This window comes from Leptopilina heterotoma, unplaced genomic scaffold (assembly GCF_015476425.1).
Source record: "Leptopilina heterotoma isolate Lh14 unplaced genomic scaffold, ASM1547642v1 Lhet_217, whole genome shotgun sequence".
NCBI classification, from domain to species: Eukaryota; Metazoa; Arthropoda; class Insecta; order Hymenoptera; family Figitidae; genus Leptopilina; species Leptopilina heterotoma.
The window spans coordinates 492,191-520,160 of NW_025110934.1; the positions used below are offsets into that span (position 1 = coordinate 492,191).

At 22.6% G+C, this 27,970-nt stretch overlaps 1 protein-coding gene across 1 annotated transcript; it reads left to right on the forward strand.

Annotated features, from left to right (window-relative positions):
- Positions 1-27,944, forward strand: LOC122501821 (xylulose kinase). The gene is made up of 12 exons (XM_043611584.1): positions 1-233; positions 9,154-9,236; positions 9,307-9,460; positions 15,623-15,802; positions 16,062-16,163; positions 18,690-18,821; positions 19,153-19,306; positions 19,401-19,545; positions 22,646-22,935; positions 23,022-23,119; positions 25,352-25,492; positions 27,660-27,944. Exons 1-12 carry the CDS (start codon positions 180-182, stop codon positions 27,720-27,722), a joined length of 1,596 nt encoding a protein of 531 aa, XP_043467519.1. The 5' UTR covers positions 1-179; the 3' UTR covers positions 27,723-27,944.
- The last annotated feature ends 26 nt before the right edge of the window (positions 27,945-27,970 follow it).

A 27,970-nucleotide genomic window follows, 5' to 3' on the forward strand; every position in this document is an offset into this window, starting at 1 on the left:
TCACACACAGCCAGCCACCCACCAATGTTGACAAGTGTTGTTATTGCTTGCAAGGAAGAGTTAGAATTATTCCACGTCGTTCCTCCGTTTAGAAACCGGTTTCACGTTTTCAGTTCTATAACCGTAGTAACGTAGTAACTATATATCCAGTACCTGTACATTCCTACGTCCTACACAGTATGGATGAATCACACAACACAACATACTTAGGTTTAGATCTCAGTACTCAGCAGGTACGTTTTTAAATAAAACACAAATTCTTTTTTGCTTTTTCTCTATATTTCCATTTTTTATATTTTCTATTAATCATTTCCTCGCTTTTCTTCTTTTAAATCGTTTCGCAGAGTTATAAATGAAAGCGTTAATGGTTTGTTATTAATTTGTTCGTGGCCTTTTCATGTGAGATCTTTTTATTGACGTTTCAATAATATAGCTTTCAGTATTATACAGAACAGATTAATAAGAAAGTCACAGTAGTAATGTTAAAAAGTGAAATTACCTAACTGACTTTTTAAATGATTAAATTATTAAGAAACAGGAAATATAGAATATGCCCCCATATTTCAATTCTACCGTAGAGTCAATTCGACACATTTGACGTTTCTGTTGATGATAGGTACAGTGCAGCCGTCATTCTTATTCCACTGTCCCGTAATATACCTAATTATGTTGAATATAGAAGTTGAATTTTTCGTAATTTACACCTATTTTAAAATTTTCAAACTCAACAATAAAATTCATGGTTTTGCAATTCTATAAACTTACTTTTTGAACTTCAATTGTTAATTATCTAAAATTATATATTTATATTCTTGTCTATAAGTATACTTATTTCAAAAGAAATTCGAACTTTTTATTTTTTAAATAATTGAAAAAATGTTTATTCATCTAAAAAATCTATTGTTTTTAATTATTTATTTTATAATATATTCTTTTATAATAAAAATACTTTTGTAATTATGGTAATTCAAATTTTCAAAAATTTAATTAAAAATAATTAATTTTTCCAGGTGTTACAATTTTTGAAATTCAACTTTTGAAGAAATTTAATTAGAAATTTTGAAAATAATTGAATTATAAAAAATATTAATGAAAAATCTTCAAACGTAAATTTAAAAATAAAATTAAATGCGAAAATCAGCTTCTAATTAATTTTTTTAAATTCAATATTTTCAGTATTTCCAATTACCTACATATTTCCGACAATTCAAATACATACAAAAAATAATAACATTTTAGAATTATTTTTAACATTTTGGGGAAAAAAGTCATGTTCAAATTTTTTAATTAAAATTCATCAAAAAGTTAATTAGTTTTTTTTAATACAAGAATTTTTTTAAGAAATTCAATTTTTTTCGAAAAATTACATTAAATTATTTTTAAAAACTAATTCTTAGAATTATTTTATCATAATTTTTGAAAATTCAATTATCTTGGAAAAAAATAAATAAAAATTTACTTTTTTGGAATTATTAATTGATTGAGAAATAACGAAAAGTTCGTAAATTGTACGATATAATTTGGAAAATTTCAGAGAAATTACGAATGATTGCAGAAATTAATTTATTTTCAAAAGTATGTATGTTCAAAAATTTTTTTTAAATTCTTGGCAAAATTTCAATTATTTTCAAAAATTTTCCTAATTCCAATGATTTTCAATATCTACTATTTTAATAAAATTTTCTAAAAGAATTCAATTATTTAAAAAAAATTTAATAAAATCTACGTAAAACTTTAATTATTTTCATAAAATAATAAAAATTTCACAGGAATTTATTTATTTACAAATTTTTTATAAATTTCTTTGCAATCATTCAATTATTATCATAAATAATAAAAATTTTACAGGGACTCAATTATTTTCGTAAATAATAAAATTCTTTTCAGGAATTCAGTTGTTTTTAATACAACTTTAATTGTATTCCTTGAAAAATGTAATTATTCTTAAATAATTTATTAAAATTCTTGAAAAGAATTCAATGATTTAAAAATTTATTGGTAAAATTGTTTATGAAAATTCAATTTTAAGAAATATTCAAGTATTCAAAAAAAAATTTTTTGTATTTAAATAGTTCAAATCTAGTAGAATTTTCTAATAACAATTTATTTAAAAATGGATTACAGTGTTAAAATTTTCAAATATAATTGAATATTAAAAGCATTATAGAGCGTGAATTTTTAGAAATAATTGAATTTTGAAAAGGTTTCAAATTAAAATCTTTGAAAATCTGAATTTTTTATATTATTAATTTTTTTGAGGAAGTTTAATTGCGGTTTTTTCTAAATTGTATGAAGTTTTTTTTTTTATTAAAAAAATTTACGAATAATTAAAATTTTGTAAAATTGAATTGTAAACAAATGAATTTGAAAATTCTCATAAAGAACTTTGTCAAAAATTATTAAAAATAATGCGTTTATAGAAGAATTTTGATAAAAACACGAAAAAAAATTAATTTTGGAAAAGCTACAAATTATTTCAGAAATTCAATCTATATTCAAGAGTAATAATATTCTTTGCAAAAATTAAATATTGTCCTGTAAAGTCCGTATTTTTAAATACTATCACTGTTTCGAGCCTTCTGTTATTTATAACGAAAAAAGCATGGACAGTTACAATTATTATAAAAAATTGAGATTTTATATTTAAATAATTGAATTTTAGAAGAATTTTCGGAAAATTATTTAAAATAATTGATTTAGAGTTGAATTTTAGTTGAAAATTGTAGAAAATAATTAATTCAGGAATCAAATTTTTTTACAAAATTTTTATTTTCTTTTGTAATAAATTTTCCATAATTTATTTTTTAATTAAATTTTTTAACGAAATAGTAAATTTGTTCTAGAAATTGGTAAAAGAATTGCATAATTTTTATTTGATAATCACACTTTTTTTATAAAATACTGTTTTTTTAAAAAAGCAATAAACTTGGACTAGGTATTTCTCAATAACAATTTTTTAAATAAAATCTCAACTATTTAAAAAAAAGTTAAAAATTGTATAATTATGTTTTTTTTTGGAGGAAAGATATATATTAGGGTGTCCGTTATTTCCCAAGTTAGCTATTTTAATTTGGGTATCGTCAAAATCGTTTCTTTTTTACCTAAAAACAATTCTAGAAACTAGAAAAAATGTTTACGATGCCGTTTAACCGTGCCTAAATAACAATACTTTTCCCATTTAATTAACATAAGATTTTTGCACTTTTTAGAAAATAATTTTTATTTCGTTTATAATATTCTTTGACTAACCAACAATGCTTGATTTTGCTTCTATTATGATTCCTTTAAATAGAGAAATTTTCATATTATCGCAAAAAATTTATTACACAAGTTTTAAAAAGGTCAATTTCATTTTTATTGATTTTTCTGATTATTTTGCTAAATCTACTTATTAATTAATTTTTATTCGGTATTTCATTGAAAGTTTCTTGTTTTATGCATCCAATTGGACCATAACAATAATTTCAATTCAAAAACTATACAAGAATCACACAGTAGACTAAATCCATTTCAAATCAGGCAGGTCGACTAACTTCATGTTATAGAAAAAAAATTGTTTTGCTTGTCATTTTTTTTCTTTTGAGTATAATTATATTTTCTTTCTTGGGTCTTGTAGATGGTCTTGTCCTCTTATCACAATCCAGTTTGAAATTTGAAAAAATTCTTAAAATGATAAAAATAGGGGATGATTTTCTGAAAATAAATAAGATCAATTTTCTCAAAAACACCACCTTTTTTGTTATCAAATTTTTACTACAAATTCTTAAAATAATTATGAATTGAATTAATTTTCAAGCGGGCTTTACCATTCTGTCAATCAGGAGAATTTTTTTTTGAAAAATTTATTTTTACAAATTTTCAAATTGTTAAAGTTTACGTCAGCAATGTTATAACAATTCATTTGTTTTTAAAAATGCAAGTTAACAATTTGAAATTTTGCAAAAATAAATATTTAAAAAAATTCTCTTGATTGAAAGAATGATTTAGCCCGCTTGAAATTCATAGGAAATGTTAATAATTATTTTAAGAATTTGTAGTAAAAATTTGATAACAAAAAAGGTGGTGTTTTTGAGAAAATTGATCTTATTTATTTTCAGAAAATCATCCCCTATTTTTATCATTTTAAGTATTTTTTCAAATTTCAAACTGGATTGTGATAAGAGGACAAGACCATCTACAAGACCCAAGAAAGAAAATATAATTATACTCAAAAGAAAAAAAATGACAAGCAAAACAATTTTTTTTCTATAACATGAAGTTAGTCGACCTGCCTGATTTGAAATGGATTTAGTCTACTGTGTGATTCTTTGATAATTTTTGAATTGAAATTATTGTTATGGTCCAATTGGATGCATAAAACAAGAAACTTTCAATGAAATACCAAATAAAAATTAATTAATAAGTAGATTTAGCAAAATAATCAGATAAATCAATAAAAATGAAATTGACCTTTTTAAAACTTGTGTAATAAATTTTTCGCGATATTATGAAAATTTCTCTATTTAAAGGAATCATAATAGAAGCAAAATCAAGCATTGTTGGTTAGTCAAAGAGTATTATAAACGAAATAAAAATTATTTTCGAAAAAGTGCAAAAATCCCATGTTAATTAAATGGGAAAAGTATTGTTATTTAGGCAGGGTTAAACGGCATCGTAAAATTTTTTTCTAGTTTCTAGAACTGTTTTTAGGTCTGAAAGAAACGATTTTGACGATACCCAAATGAAAATAGCTAACTTGGGACACAAATAGCTAATAACGGACACCCTAATATATATATTTTAAAAATTTTCTTTTGCAAAAGTGGCTTTCTAAATAGCATGTACTTTTAACTTAATATCACTGTAATATTATTTTTGAGCTTGGAATTTTTTTTAAAATTTAAATAAGGAAAAATAGAAATGAAAACCCATCGAAATTTTTTTTTCTGACAAATTATAATTCGGAGAAATCAATATTCTACTAAATTTGAATTCTCTCTAGTTTTCTTCCTGATAAATTAATAATCTTTTAAAATTTCTGTTCTGTTTAATTTAAATTCTACCAAAAAACTTTTCGCAACAATCAAAATTCAATCATATTTAATTTTTATTGTGATGTTATTTTGTTTGGATTTATAATTTTAGTGTGATATTATAGTGTTTGATAAACATCCATTATTTCATTAATATTTTATTTTTGTCACATTACTATTCTTAGGAATAAAAATTCTGCAACAATATTGAATGTCTTGATGCAAGAACCAAACATAAAACAATTCTTTCTACAAAAATTTTAAAAAAACTCAAGAGTCTGTGCCAAGTATATGAACTTGAATTCATAAATATGACGTAGTTATAGTTATAATAATGACCCGGGTCACTCTTTATCTCTTTTAATGATAAAACGAATATCAGAAATGCTATATGAAAAATTATATTCGTTTTCTGTTTAGATATAATTTATAATAAACAAATTATGTTGGTTTAAAGGAAAACAAAATGTTATTCTTAAATGTTATGCTCTGATCTCCCAAATTTCTACCAAATTAATAAAACAGAATTTTTAAATGGGTTAATATTTAAAGGTTGCTAAAATTTCATCAAATTTACAAATTAATTACATATAGGAAAATATAACTTTTTCATAAATTTTCTATAAAATTGCCAAAAATTATTTAAATCAGTAAAATAGTCAAGCATTTCTTGAAAAAAGTTTCATAAAACTTTTCAATTTCAAGCCCACTGTTTATTTATAATCATTTATTGATATTAGCTTTATTTTATGTAATTTTAAAAACTACCATAAAATGCAAAAAAAATTACTTAATATGTTATATATTATATTTAGTATACATATCATAAATATAATTATATAATATATTATAATTATAAAATAATTACATTCTTATGGTTTTTTCTTAAATTCCATAACCAGAGTTGCCACGCAACCTGGAAACCTGGAAAACCTGGAAATGTCAGGGAATTTTTATAAACCTTGAAAAAACCTGGAGAAGTCAGGGAATTTTGATTGGCATCCTGGAAAATTATTGTTTTCTAAAGTTATTGTTCTTATTCTTGAAATCTATTTTTTCTTTAATTCAATTTTAAAAGAGTTGCCTTTACAATATTTCTTCGCAATAATTCAATTATTTTCATAAATAATCAAAAAATTTATAGATTTACAATTATTTTCATAAATAATAAAACTCATCGCAAAATTTCAATTATTTTTAATACAATTTTAACCCGTTGACTGTCGCTGACGCATATATGCGCAAAACTAAACTGGCCAAAAGTGGTTCATGACGCATATATGCGCAACTTAAAAAAAGTGATTAAAAACTTCTTGAATGTTCCTGAAACCGGTTACTCGGGGGTTTTCGAGGTCGCTGATTACGAATATGATATTCGTTTTCCAAAATTCAAAATGGCGGATCCAATATGGCGGACAACGAAATAAAAAATTGATCAGATTGGCTTGAAACTGAATACTCGGGGGTTTTTAGGGTCGCTGATTACGAATCTGACATTAGTTTTTCAGGGTATTTATCGAAATTTGATTTCACCAAAAATTATAATACTGATGTCAGATTAACCAGTTTCAAACAAATTCAATAAATTTTAAAAAAAATTTCGTCATATTGAACCAGATATTTTGAATTTTGAAAAACTGATTTCAGATTCGTAATCAGCGACCCTGAAAATCCCCAAGTATTTAATTTCAAGCTAATCTGATCAATTTTTTATTTCGTTGTCCGCCATATTGGATCCGCCATTTTGAATTTTGGAAAACTAATGTTAGATTCGTAATCAGTGACCCTTAAAACCCCCGAGTAACAAGTTTCAAGCAAATTTGACGAATTTTGAAAAAATTTCCGCCATCTTGGATCCGCCATTTTGAATTTCGAAAAACTGATGTCAGATTCGTAATCAGCGACCCCAGAAACCTTAGGGTACAAAGTTTCATAAAAATCCATTAAAAATTTTTTCAACACACTTTTGGGCCAGACAGTGGAAATCTCGTTGACAGCCAAGGGGTTAATGGAATTTCTCGAAAAATGTATAATTGTTCTTAAAAATTTTATTAAAATTCATCAAAGAAATTCAATTATTTTCAAAAGTAATAAAATTCTTCGCAGAAATTCAATTATGGGCAAAAGATTAAAAAAAATGTATCGTCAAAATTTCAATTATCTTTATGAATATTAAAATTTTTCTTCAAAATTCAATAATTTTCAAAAATTTTAATGAAATTCTTTTTAGAAAATTCAATTTTTTTTCAAAAATTCTCCTCCAGTCAATGATTTTTAATATCTACTATTTTAATAAAATTTTCCAAAAGAAATGAATTATTTTAAACATTTTTTATAAATTTCTTCGCAATAAATATATTATTTTCAAAAATATTCAATTTATGTTTACAAAGATTCAATTATTTTTATAAATATGTAATACGATTTTTTACAGGGATTCAATTATTATATTCATAGATAATAAAACTCATTGCAGAATTTCAATTATTTTTGATACAATTTAAATCGAATTCTTTGAAAAATGTATTTATATTTAAAATTTTATTAAAATTCGTCAAAAGAATTCAATTATTTAAAAATTTGTTAATAAAATTCTTTATGAGAATTAATCTTTGAGAAACATTCAATTATTCAATAAATTATTTATCTTTGCATAAAAAATAATTAGAAATAATTAGAAAATAGTTAGAAGTTTAGAAAATAATTAGATATATTATTAAAAAATTCGTCTCAAGAATTCAATTATTTTCAAAAGTAATAAAATTTTTAGCAGAAATTCAATTATGGTCAAGAGTTTAAAAAAAAGTTATAGTCAAAATTTCAATTATTTTTATAAATATAAAAATTTTTCTCTAAAATTCAATTATTTTCAAAAATTTTAATAAAATTCTTGGCAATATTTCAATTATTTAAAAAAATTATAATAAAATTCTTGCCAAAATTTCAATTATTTTCAAAAACTTTTCTCAATTCAATGAAATTTTTTTTACAGAGATTCAATTATTTTTAATACATTTTTAATCTAATTCCTCGAAAAATGTAATTATTCTTAAAAATTTTATTGAAATTCGTCAAAAGAATTTTAATTACCTATTTAAAAATCTGTTGGTAAAATTCTTTAAATGAGAGTTGAATTTAAAAAATCATTGAATTCTTCAATAAATTATTTTTTTTTGTATTTAAATAATTGAATTGTCGTAGAATTTTCTAATAATAATTGATTCAAATATGAATTTCAGTTAAAACTTTAGATAATAATTGAGTTTTGAAAAGCAGGTCTCAAATTATAATCTTTGAATGTTTGAATTTTTCATACTTTTAACTTAAAATTGTGTAGATTTAATTCTTTTGTAAAAGTTGAATTGAATTTTTTTGAAGTTATTTAAAGTTTTTATTTTCTAATATATATTTGATTGAAGAATTTCCGAATACCTGAATAATCGATGAAATTTTGTAAAATTGAATTGTAAACAAAAGGATTTGAAAATGTTGAAAAAAATTTTTCAGAAATTATTAATAATAATTAATTTACACTTTATAAAGAAGAATTTTAATTAAAAATAATTGTGGAAAACAATAATTGAATTAAAATAATGAAAGTAATTTTGAATAAGTTACAGTAACAATATTCTTATAATAATAATAGGTATAAAATGATGATTTTATCAGTCCAACATTTTTAATTATTATAAAACATGAAGATATCGATCCGTTTTTTAACCTGGAAAACCTGGAAAAGTCAGGGAATTTGAAATGAGCAAAAGCGTGGCAACCCTGATAACAAATAGTTTATTAGCAAATTATTAAATAAAAAGTAGAATACTTGTTTTGGAATTTCTTTCTATATAAATAAACATACTTTGGTTTCTATATATGTGCTATTTTGCCTCGACGAGAATTAGCTGTCTATATTTTAATTATAAGCTTTCTTTTGAGGCCCGATAAGGTGGGCAGAATAGAAATGTTACTTTTAAAAAAGAAAAAATATATTTTCTATTTGTTTATGACATCATACAATTTCTGTCATAATTACATTCTTTTGTCTTACTGTTAAGTATCTAAACACTAAAGACAATATAATATTTCCTATGAAATTTGTCATTCCTATTATTTTAATAATTGTAAAATTTATATATTTCAGTTGAAGGCAATAGTTGTCAATGGAGATCTTCAAGTTTTATGCGAAACAAATGTTCAATTTGACAATGACTTACCGGAATTCAGGTATATTATAAATTGTTAAGTTAATTTATAAGAATTTATTTTAAAATTAAAAAAAAATTTTGTTAATTAGAACATATGGAGGTGTACTCCAAAGAAAAGAAAGACCTAACGTAGTGACGGCTCCTACTCTAATGTGGGTAAAAGCATTAGATATGATTCTCGACAAACTCCGTGTTTGCGGTGTAGATTTTAGTAAAGTAGCAGCAATATCTGGCTGTGCTCAGGTAACTTTTCATTCAAATGACACTTCTTACTTATAAAAAACCCAGAAAAAGGTGATCTCATATTTAGAAAAAAATCCTCTTCTAATATTCTCTCAAAACAAAAGTATTACACTTGAATGCAGAATATTTTTATTTTTTCATGGTTATAGGTACTTCAATAAAAAAATTTATTTAAGCAAAAAACTCGTGTCGTGTCCTGCTCAGTTTATTCGAGCAGACCTTTTTTTCAACATAATACAGGACCAGATTGAAGAACCAATGCTTCAAAATTTATTAAATTTTAAAAAAGTTGCGTTTACAATTTTTATAAGTACAGATGAATTTCAAAAGATTTTAATTTGAAATTTTGTAAAATTTCAATTTTCAATGAATTTAATTAGAAATCGTCTTAAAGAACGTAGACTTTTGAGAAATTTTAATTATTCCAATTCTTCTGAAATTATAGTTAAATTTTTAAATATATACATATTTTTAATTGATTATTAAAAATAATGTATTTATAGAAGAATTTTAATTAAAAACACTAAAAGAAATTGAATTTTGAAGCAATTACAAATGATTGCAGAATTTCAAATATTTATTTCAAAAGTAGTAAAATTCTTCTAAGAAATTCAATTATTTCCAAAAATTTTAATAAAATTCATGGCAAAATTTCAATTATTTTCAAAAACTTTTATCAATTCAAACGATTTTTAATAAATCTGCTACTTTAATAAAATTTTCCAAAAGAATTTAATTATTTAAAAAAAATTTTAATAAAATTTTACGCTAACATTTCATTATTTTCATAATTAATAAAACTTATCCCAGACTTTCAATTATTTTTAATAACATAATTTTAATGGAATTCCTCGAAAAATGAAATTATTCTTAAAAGTTTTATTAAAATTCCTCAAAGAAATTCAATTATTTTAAAAACCTTTGCTACAATTTATTTACTAGTATTTAAGTATTATTTTCTATAAAGTTTTTTAATTTTTATTCAAAAAATTAAATTATTTTCAAAAATTTTAATGAAATTCTTTGTAATAATTCAATTTTTTTTCAAAATAATTGTAATAAAATTCTTCGTAGAAATTTTAATAATTTCAAAAATTTGTCAAAATTAAATTATTTTTAATGTCTTCTAGTTCAATAAAATTTCATAAAAGAATTCAATTATTTAAAAAGACATTTTTAATAAATTTCGTCTCAAGAATTCAATTATTTTCAAAAATTATTATAATTCTTTGCAGAAATTTAATTGTGTTCAACAATTTACAAAAATTCTCGTCAAAATTTCAATAATCTTTATAAATTTGTCTCCAAAATTTAATTATTTTCTAAAATATTAATAAAATTTTTTGCAAAATTTCAATTATTTTTAAAAAACGCTTATAAAATTCTTTGGAGAAATTAAATTATTTTTAATTAAAATTTTAATCAAATTTCCGAAAAATGAACTTATATTCTTAAAATTTTTTTTAAAATTTGTCAAGAGAATTCAATTATTTAAAAATTTGTTTATAAAATTCTTTATGAAAATTCAATTTCAAGAAACATTCAATTATTTAAAAATATTTATTTTTGTATTTAGATAATTGAATTCTCATGGATTTTTTTTATAGTAAATATTGATTTAAAAATGAATTTCAGTTAAAATTTTAGATTATTATTGAATATTGAAAAGGTTTCAAAATAAAATCTTGGAAAATTTGAACATTTCATACTTTTAATTAACAGTTCTGTAGAATTAATCTTTTTTAAAAAAGTTTAATTGAATTTTTCTTTAATTCTTCAAGTTTTTATTTTCTAATATATTTCTAATTGAAGAATGTCAGAATAATCAAAATTACGTAAAAATTAATATTGAAAATATTTGAATATTTACGAAGAATTTTATCATTTTTGAAAATAATTGAATTCTTGCGAAGAATTTTGTGAATTTTAAAAATAATTGAATTATTTTGAAGAATGTTATTCAAATTATTTTGAGAATAATTGAATTCCTGCGAATAATTGTATTATCTTTAAAAATAATTAAATTCATGATAAGATTTTTAAGGAAATTTAGTATTAATTTTTCTCAAAGAGTTTAATGGAATTTTTTTTTAATTATTTGAAGTTTTTAATTTCTAATAATTTTTTTCATTGAAGAATGTCAGAATCGAATAATTTTAGGTAAAATTGAATTGTAAACAAATGGATTTAAAAATTCCCAAAGAAGAACTTTTTCAAAAATTATTAAAAATAATTGATTTAAAGAAAAATTTTAGTTAAAAATTTTAGAAATGAATAATTGAATTGAAATGAAAATAATTTTGAAGAAATTACAGTAATAATATTTTTATAGTATAAAATAATGATAGTATCAAGTTCTAATTATAAAACATGAAGAAAGCGATCACTCCGAGTCGAAGACTCGGAGTAGTCGATATCTTCTTGTTTTATAATAATATTCTTAATATATGTTATTGAATTTAAAATTTTTTAAAATCTTAATTTTTGTAAAAAAATAATAATGATTAAATATTTATTTAAAAACGAAGTTATTGATATTTTCGAATAATTTTACAATTAAAGAAATTCGTAAATAAATCTAATAATAGAACAGGGAAAAAGTCGTTTTGCCTGGAAATCAGGGAGTTTGGTAAAATTAAAAATTAAATTAAAAATTAAAATTAAACTAAAATTAAAAATAAAAACCGCTGCCAAGTTGCATATTTTTTTATAATTTTGGTGCTCATTTCATGAACACTTTACTTCCTCATGGAGATAAAAATAATAGAAATATATGAATAACTTTTTATAAATATGGTAAAAGTGATTGAATTTTGAGTCAATCAATGTATTTTTAAATAGTACCCTACAAGATAGTTACAATAATTTAATAGTTAAACAAAAATTTTCAAACAATATAGTTGAGAAAAAATCATTTTTCACAATTTTTGGTTTTTAAAATACCAATAATTTAGAAATTTATTATCGAATTAGGTTCAAAAATAGGTCAATGGAAGCGTTTTTTAATGCTCTACAAGTTGATAACGATAATTTAAAAGTTACTTCTACGTTTTTCAACAAAATTTTCAAAAAAGTCTTATTTTCCAAAATTTTTGATTTTTAAAAGTTTAATAACTCCGGTTAATATGGACGAAAAATGTTCAATTACGGCTCAAAAGATGCGTCTAAAAAACTCTACAAAATTATGGAAAAACATTTATAGGTGTCCTAACATTTTTTAAAGTTATGGGCAAAAAACGTTTTTTTGCAAAATTAAAAATCGAAAAAAAATTTAGTTAAACTTTATTAAAATATCAGAAAGTACTCTCACTTTATGTCCGCAGGTGAGATCTACAATTTAAAAAAAATTCAACTCAAAAGCTCTTCATGATTTCGAGATATTTATGAAAATGTGATATTTACACACCCACACACACATACAGAATGACATTTTTTAAAAATGTCATTTTTGAACTCCTCAGGTCAAATAACATAAAGATATGTCAAAAAATCGAACTTGGTAAAATATAAATGTAGTTTTAAAAACCTGGAAAAATTTCGTTTTTTAACCTGAAAAACCTGGAACAGTCAGGGAATTTGAAATGAGGAAAAGGGTGGCAACCCTGAAACTTTTACTTCCTCATAGAGGAAGTATTGTAATACCAAAATTTTTCGAGTTCGATTTTTTGACATATCTTTGTTATTTGACCTCAGGAGTTCAAAAATGACATTTTTAAAAAATGTCATTCCGTATGTGTGTGTGTGTGTAAACATCACATTTTCATAAATATCTCGAAATCATGAAGAGCTTTTGGGTTGAATTTTTTTTAAACTGTAGATCTCACCTGCGGACATAAAGTGAGAGTACTTTCTGATATATTAATAAAGTTTAACTAAATTTTTTTTTTATTTTTAATTTTGCAAAAAAACGTTTTTTGCCCATAACTTTAAAAAAATGTTAGGACACCTATAAATGTTTTTCCATAATTTTATAGAGTTTTTTTAGACGCATCTTTTGAGCCGTAATTGAACATTTTTCGTCCATATTAACCGAAGTTATTAAACTTTTAAAAATCAAAAATTTTGGAAAATAAGACTTTTTTTTAAATTTTGTTGAAAAACGTAGAAGTAACTTTAAAATTACACAGGCACACAAAAAAAAAAGTTTCGTGGCCGAGACACTACAGTAGTATATTCCCATGTATTTTTGGCCGCTGAATCCGAATCTGAAGTCCGAATGCTCAAATTGGTTCTTTTTTTTGAGTTATACTCAAAAAACGACTCAAAACACGAATTTGAACCAAAAAAATTAAAAATTTTTTTTGTGAGACATGACAATAGCATATTTCCATGTATTTTTTCCCGCTAAATCCGGATTCGAAGTCAGAATTGACAGATGTGCTCAAAATTTTGAGCTAAACTCAAAAAACGACTCAAAAAACCGAATTAAAATGACGAAAATGAAAAATTTTTTCTGTGACACTGCAAAAGTATATTCCTATGTATTTTTTCATGCTGAATCCGAATTCGCAGTCAGAATTGACAGATTTGTTCAAAATTTTGAGATAAGCTCAAAGAACTGATAAAAAAAGCGATTTAAAATAAAGAAATGGCAATTTTTTGCTATGACACTACATTACAGTATTTCCATATCGGATCTCGCATTTAAAGTCAGAATTGACAGATTTATGACTGATTTGCTCAAAATTTTGAGATATACTCAAAAAACTGATAAAAATGTAATTTAATATGAATAAAGGAAATTTTTTGCTATGACACTACACTAATGTATTCCCATGTATTTTTTCACTGTGATTCCAAAGTCAGAATTTTCAAAGTGGCTCAAAATTTTGGATTTCATTAAAAGTGCTCAAAAACATGCATGCTTGTACCTGTAACCAGGGTTTGAGTTCTAAAAAATTTTATGTCATTCTGATAATTCTAACTTCGAATTTGTATCCAGCGTATATAAAATTCATGAGAATACACTACCGAATACCAAAAGAATAAACTCTTTTGCATTATATTAAATTTTGAGCATTTTTGGATTTAACTTAAAATTTTGAGCCAATTTAATAATTTTAACTTTGAATTTAGAAGCAGATGTAAAAACATGAGAATATACTAATGTAGTGTACTAGCAAGAAAAGTAGAGTTTCTTGACTTTAATTTTTGTAACTTAACAGATTTTCTTGTGTGTCTCAAAATTTTGAGCCATTAGAATAATTCTGACTTCAAATGCGAGATCCGAGTGTAAAAATATATGGAAATACTGTAATGTAGTGTCATAGCAAAAAATTGCCATTTCTTTATTTTAAATCGCTTTTTTTATCAGTTCTTTGAGCTTATCTCAAAATTTTGAACAAATCTGTCAATTCTGACTGCGAATTCGGATTCAGCATGAAAAAATACATAGGAATATACTTTTGCAGTGTCACAGAAAAAATTTTTCATTTTCGTCATTTTAATTCGGTTTTTTGAGTCGTTTTTTGAGTTTAGCTCAAAATTTTGAGCACATCTGTCAATTCTGACTTCGAATCCGGATTTAGCGGGAAAAAATACATGGAAATATGCTATTGTCATGTCTCACAAAAAAAATTTTTAATTTTTTTGGTTCAAATTCGTGTTTTGAGTCGTTTTTTGAGTATAACTCAAAAAAAAGAACCAATTTGAGCATTCGGACTTCAGATTCGGATTCAGCGGCCAAAAATACATGGGAATATACTACTGTAGTGTCTCGGCCACGAAACTTTTTTTTTGTGTGCCTGTGTTATCGTTATCAACTTGTAGAGCATTAAAAAACGCTTCGATTGACCTATTTTTTTAAACCTAATTCGATAATAAATTTCGAAATTATTGGAATTTTAAAAACCAAAAATTGTGAAAAATGACATTTTCTCAACTTTTTTGTTTGAAAATTTTTGTTTAACTATTAAATTATTGTAACTATCTTGTGGGGTATTTAAAAATACATTGATTGACCCAAAATTCAATCACTTTTACCATATTTATAAAAAGTTATTCATATATTTCTATTATTTTTATCTCCATGAGGAAGTAAAGTGTTCATGAAATGAGCACCAAAATTATAAAAAAAATATACAACTTGGCAGCGGTTTTTGCTTAATATTATATAATAAGAGAGGAAAATTTTCATGAAGTGAAAAATTTTTGTTTCTTCAGCAACATGGAACCGTCTATTGGACAAAAGGCGGAAGAAACAGTTTAAGAAACTTAAATCCAGAAAAATTTCTTCATGAGCAGTTAGCGATGTCATTTTCTCTAACTTTATCTCCTGTATGGATGGACTCTAGTACAACCAAAGAATGTAATTTATTTGAAGAAACTGCAGGCAGCCCTGAAGTAAGGCATTTTAGAATTTAGAAAAAATAATAAATGTTTTTGCGGAAAGCAGTTAATTTTTTAAAAATGCAAAAATATCTTTAAGACAATAATTGAGGCTCCAGATTTTAAAACGGCACACGTAGCATTGATTTTAAATGGTAAAAGTGCTCTTTTAAGATCCGGAGCCTCAATTAAAACTTTCAAATCTAAATATTGCAATGAATTTAGATGTTATTTATTATATAATTATAAATCAATAATAAAATTGATTTTTTAGAAACTAGCCGAACTAACAGGATCCCGTGCTTATGAGAGATTCTCAGGTCCACAAATTGCCAAAATTTCAATCGAGAAGCCAGAAGTCTACAGTAGTACAGAGGTATTAACACTTGCGGCTACCTTGAAAAATAAAGAGAACGACAGTTTATTGAGGTACTCGCGACAAATTGATTTGAAAATATAATAGACTCAAAAAAGTGTTAATTTTAGTTTAGCGCCGATTTGTCTTAAATGTAACCAATTTGCTTGGTTTGATTTTGAATGATCTCTTGGATTCAAATTGATTTTTTGTTACATAGATATCGTACGCAAAATTCCCTAAAGAGTCAAAATTTGTGAAGTGGGCCACCTAAAAGAAACTTTTTAAATTATTATGTCTATACATAATTTGTTATAGCCTGGTGGTACAAAAACATTCCCAAAATGCGTTTTCAAATTTTTTAATTAGTTATAAACAATATAAACAATTAAACTTTAAAGTAACTTTTTAGAAAATTTACTATTGCTTCGTTGTTTTCTGATGAAATTTAATAATATTTGGTAGAGATATACAAAAATAATGCCTCTCTTAACAACAACAAGAATTAAAAAAATTCATCAATTTAAGTGACTTCTGAAATATTTAAGAAAAAAATTCAAAAACTGCAAAAATCTATGTTTTCTACATTTTTATTTCAAAAAAAAAATTTAGTACCTTTAAAAATTGAGTAAATGACATAATTTTAAAGAGCGACGTGCAAGCGCTCCACAGGGGCGAAAAAAATGTACTTTTTCGTTTCAAATCACTCTACAGGTCACAATTTTTTACCGAAACGATTTTTCTTTTTTTCTAAATGTTCTTAATTAAATTCTCTATCGATTTTTCGAGCCCGATTTTTCAATTTTTGTTTTTAAACATTTTTTTAATAGCAATAAGTATTAAAAAAATTATAAAATCGTAAAAAATAATTTTTTAGCTTCATGAATTAAGAAAATTAATCAAAAAACCCTATTAAAATAATGTTTGAGTGTTTCTGATGCATTAAAAAAAGTATAACAATTTATTAAATTGTTTAAACAATTAATTGTTATTTTTTTCATAAACAGTATACTTAGGGCTAGAAATTTCTAGTTTTTCCTCAATTGTGAAAACAATAAGTAAAACATCTATAGTAATGATAAAAAAATGAATTACTTAAACGTTGTTTGAACAATTAATTGTTGTTATTTTTTTATAAATTATAGTTAGAGCTAGAAATTGCTAGTTTCTTCTTAATTGTGCAATTTTTCACAAGTAAAATATCTACTGATGATAAAAAATAAAAAATAATTTATTTAAAAATTGTTTAAACAATTAATTGTTATTATTTTTGTCATAAACTGTACTTAGGGCTAGACATTTCTAGTTTTTTCTGTATTGTGCATTTTTTTGTAACTAAAACATTCAAGTATAAAAGAAAAACAACAAATTAATTATTTAAACATTCTTTAAAGAATTTATTTTGTTAATTCTTCAATTCACTGTACTTAAAACTAGAATTTCTTAGTTTTTTTTCAAATTTATTATTTAACCATTGTTTAAACAATTTATAGCATTTAATTTTTCAATTGATTGTATTTAGAAATATTTAGAAATTCTTAGCCCTAAGTAAAGTGTGTGAAAAAAATAACAACAATTAATTGTTCAAACAATGTTTAATTAATTTTTAATTTTTTTTCATTAGATGTTTTACTCGAATGAGAAATGTCAGTTGATAAAAAGCTAGTTTCTAGCCCTAAGTACAATTAATTTTCTTAATTAATAATTCATGAAGCTAAAAAAATATTTTTTACGATTTTTGATTTTTTTAATACTTATTGTTATTAAAAAATGTTTAAAAACAAAAATTGAAAAATCGGGCTGGAAAGATTAATAGAGAATTTAATTACGAAGATTTAGAAAAAAGGAAAATCGTTTCGTTCAAGAATTGTGACCTGTAGAGTGATTTGTAACGAAAAAGCACATTTTTTCACCACTGTGAAGCGTTTGCACGTCGCTCTTTAAAATTATGTTATTTGCTCAATTTTTAAAGGTAGGTAATAAATTTTTGTTGGAAATTAAAGTATAGAAAACAGATTTTTGGATTTTTTTCGTCACTTAAAACTTTAATTGTTTAATTAATTAATTAACAATTTATTTTGCATAAATAATGATGAATTTTTAAAATTCTTATTGTTATTAATAGAGGCATTATTTTTGTACATATCTACCAAATATTATTAAATTCTATCAAATTAAATTTCTAAATTTTTGAAAAATAATTTTCTGTATTTCAAACCCATTTGTGAGATAACTTCATCTTGAAAGAAAATAATGTTTTCTCGACAGTAGGCCGTCGATATGTTAATTCTCTTAAGTGTCAAGGCAGTTATGTGACAATATTGAGTTAAATTTCAATTCTGTTTTATTTATTTTCTTGTTGAATGATAGTTCTGTTCTTTTCCAGTTGGGAAATATTTATATGCGACCCGATTATTACGAATTCAATTTATTATTTATTTCGTCAAGGAAAATAAATTAAAGCAATTAGATTTTTTGGTTGTGATGGCGATGTATTACTGAATTTTTAAAAATAACTTGAATGCAACATTGCATTTATTATTTTAGAGAATTTCGTTGATAAGCAGCTTCCTTGCTTCTTTAATTTTGGGAGATTTTGCCCCAATAGACTTTTCTGATGCTTCTGGAATGAATTTAATGGATATACGATCTAAAGAATGGTGTGAAGAACTTCTTCAGGTGAGTAATTGAATTTTTTTCTTTCTCCGTGCAAATCATAATTGTCCATTTTCTGAAATATGCATTAATCAACATTTTTTTCTCGTGAGAAAAACAATGAAAACAATTGAATGTTATATTTTAATCTCCTTTCTTTTACGAAAGAACAGAGGATTCTCATGCATCCAAAATGTCCGATCAAATTTCGTACAAAATTCCTACGAATTCCTACAGAATTTTTTTTAACAATTTTTGTAAAAATTCAGATTGGAATTCGAAAATTACACAAAAAATTTTATAAATTATTAAAAATGCAATCGTTTAAAATTGAAACCTCAAAAAAATGTTTTAGTTGTGCGGGACAGATTTAAGAAATAAACTTGGCAAACCAGTTTCGTCAAATAGTGATATTGGTCCAATATCCAACTATTTTGTAGAAAGATTTGGATTTGATGAAAGATGTAGGATTATTGCATTCACGGGAGACAATGCAAGTTCCTTGTCAGGTAAAGTTTAATTTCATTTTTATAAATTTATAAATTACAGTAAAGGAGAGAATTTAATAAAAAAATACTGACCACACTTGTACTCATTTCTTAGGATTGAAACTAAGAAAAGAAGACATTGTTTGCAGTCTAGGAACTAGTGACACTCTTTTTTTTGGACTCAATGAACCCAAGACGATTACAGAAGGACATGTCTTTTGCAATTCTTTGGATGACCAAACTTACATTACTTTGCTTTGGTACATTATATAGCTCATTTTATATAAATTAAATCTCAATAATTTTTCAATTTATAAATAAAACAAAAAAAAAAAAAAAAAGAATAATAATAAAAAATAGAAGAAATGGCGACCGAAAGCTAAAAATTTTCTTTTTTAACATGGCTCAGGTCTATAATAGAAATTAGATTTCCAAAAACTCGTATAAATGAATAAATTCTCAGTGCTCGAACTAGGTCCGTAAATTTGCTCGAAGTCTGTAAAAGTCAGTATTTTTGAAAAAAGGTCCGCAAAGTCTGTTATTTGACTGAAAAAAGACGAAAAGTTCGTAAATTGTACGATATAATTTGGAGAATTTTAGAGAAATTACAAATGATTGCAGAAAATCAATTCTTTTCAAAAGTAATAAAATTCTTCGCAGAAATTCAATTATGTTCAAAAATTTTTTTAAATTCTTGTCAAAATTTCAATTATTTTTATAAATAATAAAATTCTTCTCCTGAAATTCAATTTCTATTTTCAAAAATTTTAATACATAAAATTCTTAGCAAAATTTCAATTATTTTCAAAAATTTTCCTTAATTCAATGATTTTTAATATCTACTATTTTAATTAAATTTTCCAAAAGAATTCAATTATTCAAAAAAAAATTAATAAAATTCTACGCAAACCTTTAATTATTTTCATAAAATAATAACAATTTCACAAGAATTCAATTATTTACAAAATTTTTTTTATAAATTTCTTCGCAATCATTCAATTATTCTCATAAATAATAAAATTTTTACAGGGATTCAATTATTTTCGAAAATAATCAAATTCTTTTGGAATTCAATTATTTTCATAAATAATAAAATTCTTGTCTGAAATTCTATTATTATCAATAACTTTAAACAAATTATCGTCGAAAATAAAATTATTTTTGAAAAAATAAAATTCATCGTAGAAATTCAATTATTCCCAAAAATTTTAATAAAATTCTTTAAAAGAATTCAATTATTTTCATAAATAATCAAATTCTTTGCAAAAATTTAATTATTTTCAAAAACTTTAAACAAATAATTGACGAAAATGAAATTATCTTTGTAAAAATAAAATTCATCGCAGAAATTCAATTATTTGCAAAAATGTTTAACAAAATTTTTCCCAAGAATTCAATGATCATTTTTAAAAAACAAAATTCTCCCCAGAAATGCAATTTTTGCAATTAATAATAAAATGTTTGGCAGAAATTCAATTATTTTCGAAAACTTTAAATTTTTTACGAAAATGAAATTGAATTATTTACAGAAAATTTAATAGAAATCTCCTAAAAATTCAAATTCATCAATAATAATTCTGCGCAAGAATTCAATTATTTTTATAAATAGTAAAATCATTCGAAATAATTCAATTATTTAATAAATAAGAAAATTCTTTGTAAAAATTCAATTATCATTATAAAAAACAAAATTCTTTGCAGAAATTGAATTATTTCAAAAAATGTTTAATAAACTTCTTTTTAGGAATTCAATTATTTTCATAAATAATAAAACTCTTTGCAGAATTTCAATTATTTTTAATACAATTTTAATCAAATTTCTCGAAAAATGTAATTATTCTTAAAAATTTTATTAAAATTCGTCGAAATATTTCAATTATTTAAAAAATTTGTTGATAAAATTCTTTATGGGAAGAATTTTCAGTTCAAATTTTAGATAATAATTGAATATTAAAAGCATTAGAGCCTAAATTTTTAGAAATGATTGAATTTTGAAAAGGTTTCAAATAAAAATCTTTGAAAATCTAAATTTATCATATTTTTATCTAACAATTCTGTGGAATTAAATTTTTAAAAAAGTTTAATTGAAGATTGTTTTTGAAATTTTTATTTTCTAATATTGAAGAATTTTCGAATAATTGAAATTTTATAAAATTGAATGGTAAACAAATGATTTTGAAAATTCTAAAAGAACTTTTTAAAAAATTATTAAAAATATTGCATTTATAGAAGAATTTTAGTTAAAAACACGAAAAAAAAATTTAATTTTCGAAAAGTTACAAATTATTGTAGAAATTCAATTACTTTCAAGAATCTAAGGGATTCAATTATTTTTACAAATAATAAATCTCATCGCAGAGTTTTAATTAATTTTAATACAATTTTAATCGAATTTCTCGAAAAATGTAATTATTCTTAAAAATTTTATTAAAATTCGTCAAAGGAATTCAGTTTATTTAAGATTTTGTTGATACAATTTTTTGTGAGAATTCAAGTTTAAAAAGTAATCAATTATTTACAAAAATTATTTATTTTTATATTTAAATAATTGAATTCTCGTCGAATTTTCTAATAAAAATTTATTTAAAAATTAATTTCAGTTAAAATTTTAGATAATAATTGAATATTAAAAGCAATATAGCGTAAACTTTTAGAAATAATTGAATTTTGAAATTAATTTTTTTGAAAAAGTTTAATTGCATTTTTTTTATATTAGGTATTATTTATTTTTTTATATTATTATTTTTTATTTTATTTTTATTTATTTTATTTATTATTTAAAGTTTTTATTTTCTAATATATATTTAATTGAAAAATTTACGAATAATTGAAATTTAGTAAAATTGAATATTGTAAACAAATGGATTTGAAAATTGTCAAAGAATTTTTTCGAAAATTATTAAAAAATTAGTTATTTAAAGAAGAATTTTAGTTAAAAATTCTTGAAAATAATAATTGAATTGATAATGATTTTATCTCTCGGTCATCTTTAATTATTATAAAACATGAAGAAATCTTTATGTTTTATACTTATGAAAAATTTAATTTTTTGTTTTATGTCAAATGTTCTCTTATTTGGACGCTTATTTTACTTTTTTGGAAAATAATCCTCCATTTTGTCTAATATCAAAAAATTATAAAAAAACAGCGATTAATTATTATATTTTATATATATTAATTTTATTAATTATTATATTATTATATTTTTCAAACTATGTGGTCAAGATAAATATTAATTTTTTTAATTCCATGTATTTTATACGAGTTTTTAGCATTAAATAGAATTTTTTATTTTTTCGGTCCACCTTGATATATGTATAACAAAAAAATGAATCTGAAAAAATATGAAAAATTTCTCAGTTTCAAAAATGGATCCTTGACCCGCAAGAGAATATGCGACAGTGCAGCACAAGGTTCGTGGCCCATTTTCAATGAATTATTGGAGAGCACGCCACGAGGGAATTTTGGAAATTTAGGACTATATTTTGATTCTCAGGAAATTTTACCTTCTGTTATTGGAGATTATAGATTTAATAAAGCAAACGAGAAAATAAATCGATACAGTTCGAAGGAAGTGGAAGTAAGAGCTCTAATAGAGGGACAATTCATCGCCAAAAGAGCGTACGCCGAAGACTTTGGTTTTTCGATCGGTATAAAAGACTCTTTGGATCATGTTTTATAATAAATTGTTGAATTTATTATTTTTCTTCCAGTGTTAATAATAATTTAATCCTAGGACCAAATACAAGAATTATAGCCACTGGAGGTACCTCAGTGAATAAAGCAATTTTGCAAGTTCTTGCCGACGTTTTCAACTCACCAGTTTACATATCGGTTAGTTATAAATATTTATATTAAATAATTCTCTTGCTTATTTTATTAACACTACTTAAATTTAATTAAATTTAAGTGTTTACTTTTAAGCACAATAATAAGTTCTTTCAAGTTCACTTCTAAATTTACAGGGCTTGGATTGTGCGACTTTTTCGACTTTTTTCGACTTTTCTAAGGAAATATGACTTTTTTCGACTTTTTTGTGAAAAAATGCGACTAATCGACTTTTTCGAGATTTTTTTTAGTAAAATGCGACAGAAATTAAAAAAACAATTTTTAATTTAAAGAAAAAAGTTTGAGTCAAAAAAATGTTCTGTTACATTTATTTACAAATTTCTTTCAAATTTTTCGACAACATCAATAATTTCTTTTTTAAATAAATATTTAATTATTATTTTTCCATAGGAATTAAAATTTTTCAAAAGATTCAAATTCAAACCTATTTGAAATTAAACAACTTATAAAAAATTGTTATAAAACATGAAGAAATCGATCACTCCGAGTCCTCGACTCGGAGCAATCGATGTTTTTATGTTTTATAATAATTAAAGATGACCGAGTGATAAAATCATTATATTTCATATTAATATTATATAAGACTTTATAAGAAAAAATTTTTTAATTATTTTTTATGAAAATATTTGAATTATTGGGAACAAATGTATAAAACATTAGTAAGTAATTGAATTTTGCAGAAGAATTTTGATATTTACAAACATAATTGAAATTTTGAGGAGAATTTAAAAAAAATTGGAAAATAATTTAATTTCTGCCAAGAATTTTCTTACTTTTTGAAAATAATTGAATTTTGCAAAGAATTTTAACAGAACTTTTGAAAATAATTAAATTTCCAGGATGAATTTTATTATTTATGAAAATAATTAAAATTTTGACGAGAAATTTAAAAAAAACTTTAAAATAATTGAATTTCTAGAATGAATTTTATTATTTATAAAGATAATTGAAATTTTGACAAGAATTTTTTTAAAATTTTTGCAAATAATTGAATTTCAGAGAAGAATTTTATTACTTTCAAAGATAATTGAAATTTTGAACAGATTGTTTTAAAAATGTTTAAAAGTAATTGAATTTTGATATTTATAAAAATAATTGAAATTTTGAAAATAATTTAATTTCTGCCAAGAATTTTATTACTTATAAAAATAATTGAATTTCTAGGATAAATTTTATTAAAATTCTTTGCAAATAATTGAATTTCAGAGAAGAATTTTATTATTCACAAAGATAATTAAAATTTTGAACAGATTTTTTTTTTAAATGTTTAAAAAGAAATTGAATTTTGCAGAAGAATTTTGATATTTATAAACATAATTGAAATTTTGAGGAGAATTTAAAAAAAAATTTTGAAAATAATTGAATTTCTGTAAAGAATTTTCTTACTTTTTAAGATAATTGAATTTTGCAAAGAATTTTATCAGAACTTTTGAAAATAATTAAATTTTTATGATGAATTTTATTATTTATAAAATTTTAAATATAATTGAATTTCTGCGAAGAATTTTATTACTTTTGAAAATAATTGAATTTTAGAGAAGAATTTTATTAAATTTTTTTTTAAATAATTGATTTTCGTAGAAGAATTTTATTATTTATAAAAATAATTGACATTTTAAAGAGAATTTTTAAAAAAATGTTAATAATACATAATTAAAATTTTGCTATGAATTTTATTAAATTTTTTAAAATTTTATTCTGGATTGTTTGATATTAATATCTGTTGTCGAGAAATGTAATTTTTTTACAATTTTGTCAATTTTGTTAATTTTGTGTTTTCTTTTTGTCGTTTTTTTTTATTTTTTCTAAGATTTCATGCGACTTTTTTTCGACTTTTTCGGAAATTTTATGCGACTTCTCGTGACTTTTGTTGTAAGTTTATGCGACTAAAGCGACTTTTTTGAGTCTTAAAGACGATCCGAGCCCTGAATTTACTTTCTTGAGGAGAATTTAGTTTTTCAAATTAAATAATTAAAATGTTTCAATTAGAAAAGTTTAGTTGAGGAACAAGTTTTCTAAACTTGATAAATCTCTAACAGCAACGGATTTTTCATTTGTCAGATACTCAAGTTTATTTTCATTTATTTTTGAAAAATAGATTTATCAGCTTTTGAAAACTTGCTCCTCAGTTTCTATTAAACAAATTTTTTTTAATGCCATCAAATATAATCAGATTTTTTTCTTCTTTAAATTCATAAAAAAAATTTTATTAAACAGAATGTTGTGAACACAGCAGCAATGGGCGCCACATATCGTGCAAAATTTGCATTATTAAAAAATGATAATATTCTGGAGGATTTAATAAATAATTTGCCGGAGCCAATTTTATTTTGTGAGCCTTACCATGACGCAGACACAGTAAGTAAATTTTTAAGGCGACCCACCCTCACCTGAATTTATACCATATCAGAACATAATTAAAAACACTATAACTTTTCATAAAATTAAAATTCCATAAAACCCATTTACCCTTAAATGTAAAAGACAGTGTAAGAAACTCAATGAAACAAGAACCATAAAAAAATGTTGAATTTTATGGAAGAAGAAGCATTTTTTTATAAATAATTAGTAAAAAATCGTATTAAGTACACTTAATATGAATAAAGCTTCAATATAATTAAATAACCTTTTATTTTTTACAATATTATAATTTCAATGCTTTACATAAATATTTTAATTATAAAAGTTAGTGTCAATATTTCCAAAAAAAATCTTTAAAAAATTTTTGTTCTTTTTTATCGATTTTTTTACTAAAAATAATATTAGAAAAAGAATGTAAAAAATTTTTTTTCTTTTTAGAATTCACACTCGATAATTAATTTTGAAAAAAGTAGCAAAAAGTAAAGCTTTCAAACTAACAAAAAGTAGCTATCGAAAAATAAAACTTGACAACTGAAAAAATTCGTTTTAGACACTTCAAAAAACTGTCAAAAATGCCATTCTATATTTTATTTTCCTGACATTTTCCCAATTTTCATTAAAAATATTTACTTCTTTCTTATATCCTGCTAATAAATTGAATTCCTGCAACGAATTTTACTATTCATGAAAGAATTTAAATATTTATAAAAATAATTTAATTCTTGGGAAGAATTTTATAAAAAATTTTAAATAATTGATTTCTTTCGACTAATTTCATAAAAATTCTAACTTATTTTTTTTTTAATTTTCTAGTTTTTTTTTTATTTATGAAAAGAATTGAATTCTTACGATGATTTTTACAAAAAAATTCTTAAACAATTGAATTTTGTTTGGAAATTTTATGAAAATAGTACCTAGATATTGAAAATCATAAAATTGCGAAAAGTTTTTAAAATAATTAAATTTTACAAAGAAATCCATTAAAATTTTTGACAATAATTGAATGTCTGTGGGGCATTTTATTATTTCTGAAAGTAATTGAATTCTTGCTAACGATTTTATTAGAATTTTTTAAAATAATTGAATTTTTAAGAACAAATTTATTACTTTCTAAAATAATTGAATTTTTCAAAGAATTTGATTAAAAATGACTCAAAATAATTGAATTTTCGGGAATAATTTTCTTATTTATCGACATAATTGAATTCTTTCGAAGAATTATTTATGTAAATAATTGAATTCTTGGGAAGAATTTTATTAAAATCTAAAAATATAATTGAATTATTTCAAAAAAATTTAATTAAAATTATATTTAAGATAATTGATTTCTTTCGAACAATTTTATTAAAATATTTGAAAATAATTGAATTCCTGTGAAAAATTCTAATATTTTTGTAAATAATTGAATTCTTTCAAGGAATTTAAAAAGAAATATTTTTTTAAATAATTGATTTTTTCGAGGAATTGGAATTAGATTTTTAAAAATAATTACATTTTTCGAGCAATTCCTGTAAAATTGTATTAAAAATAATTGAAATCCTGCGATGAATTTTATTATTTATGAAAATAATTGAATTATTGCGAAAAATTTTATTAAAATATTCAAATGGAATTGAATTTCTATGAAAAATTTTGTTATTTTTGAAAATAATTGAATTCTTCATAAGAATATTATAAAAATTTTGTTAAATAATTAATTTTTTCTAAATATAACAAATATTATGAAAATTTTATTTAAAAATTTGTATTTTTATTTTAAATTGAATTTTAAATATTTTTTGAAAATAATTGAATCGTTTTAAAGAATTTGATTATAATTTTTGAGAAAATTTTTTTGATTTCTAGTTAGCGAATTTAAAGTAGTGGAAATTTTAAAAAAACAGAAATAGTAACTTTTAGTGGCTGAAATCAATAAAAAAGAACCCAAATGGTATCATAACGAAAAAAAAGTAGCAAATAATAAGTTTTAATACAAACTTATGAGTGTGAAGCCTGTCTTTTGCACTTGACTTTTGACTGAAAATAGTGTTAAAAAAATCAAAAACATTTTTTTGAACTATGTTCTCAGATAGTTGAAAATTCTGGTGCGAGTCCCCTTAATCCAATTATTAATCTCATTAAGATTTCGTGTACTAATTATATAAACTTTAATTTCTAATTTCAGATATACAAGCCTATGATCTTAAGGTATAGAAATATAATTAAGCAACTAACAACGAAACTTTAAAAATTGTTAATGAAAAAGAGAGAATCCAGTCAACTGCGAATTACACTTGCCTAGGATTCCGTTCACGAATATTTTTTTCGAAACTTTTTAGGTTTTTCTAGAAAATTCTATTTCAATAAAATCAAATAAGGTTTGATATACTTTTATTAAAATAAATTACACACGAAACTAACGCATAAAGTAATGAAATTGATGTAATATAATAAAGTTAATTTAAATTAAGGATATTTTATCCCTCTCGACATAAA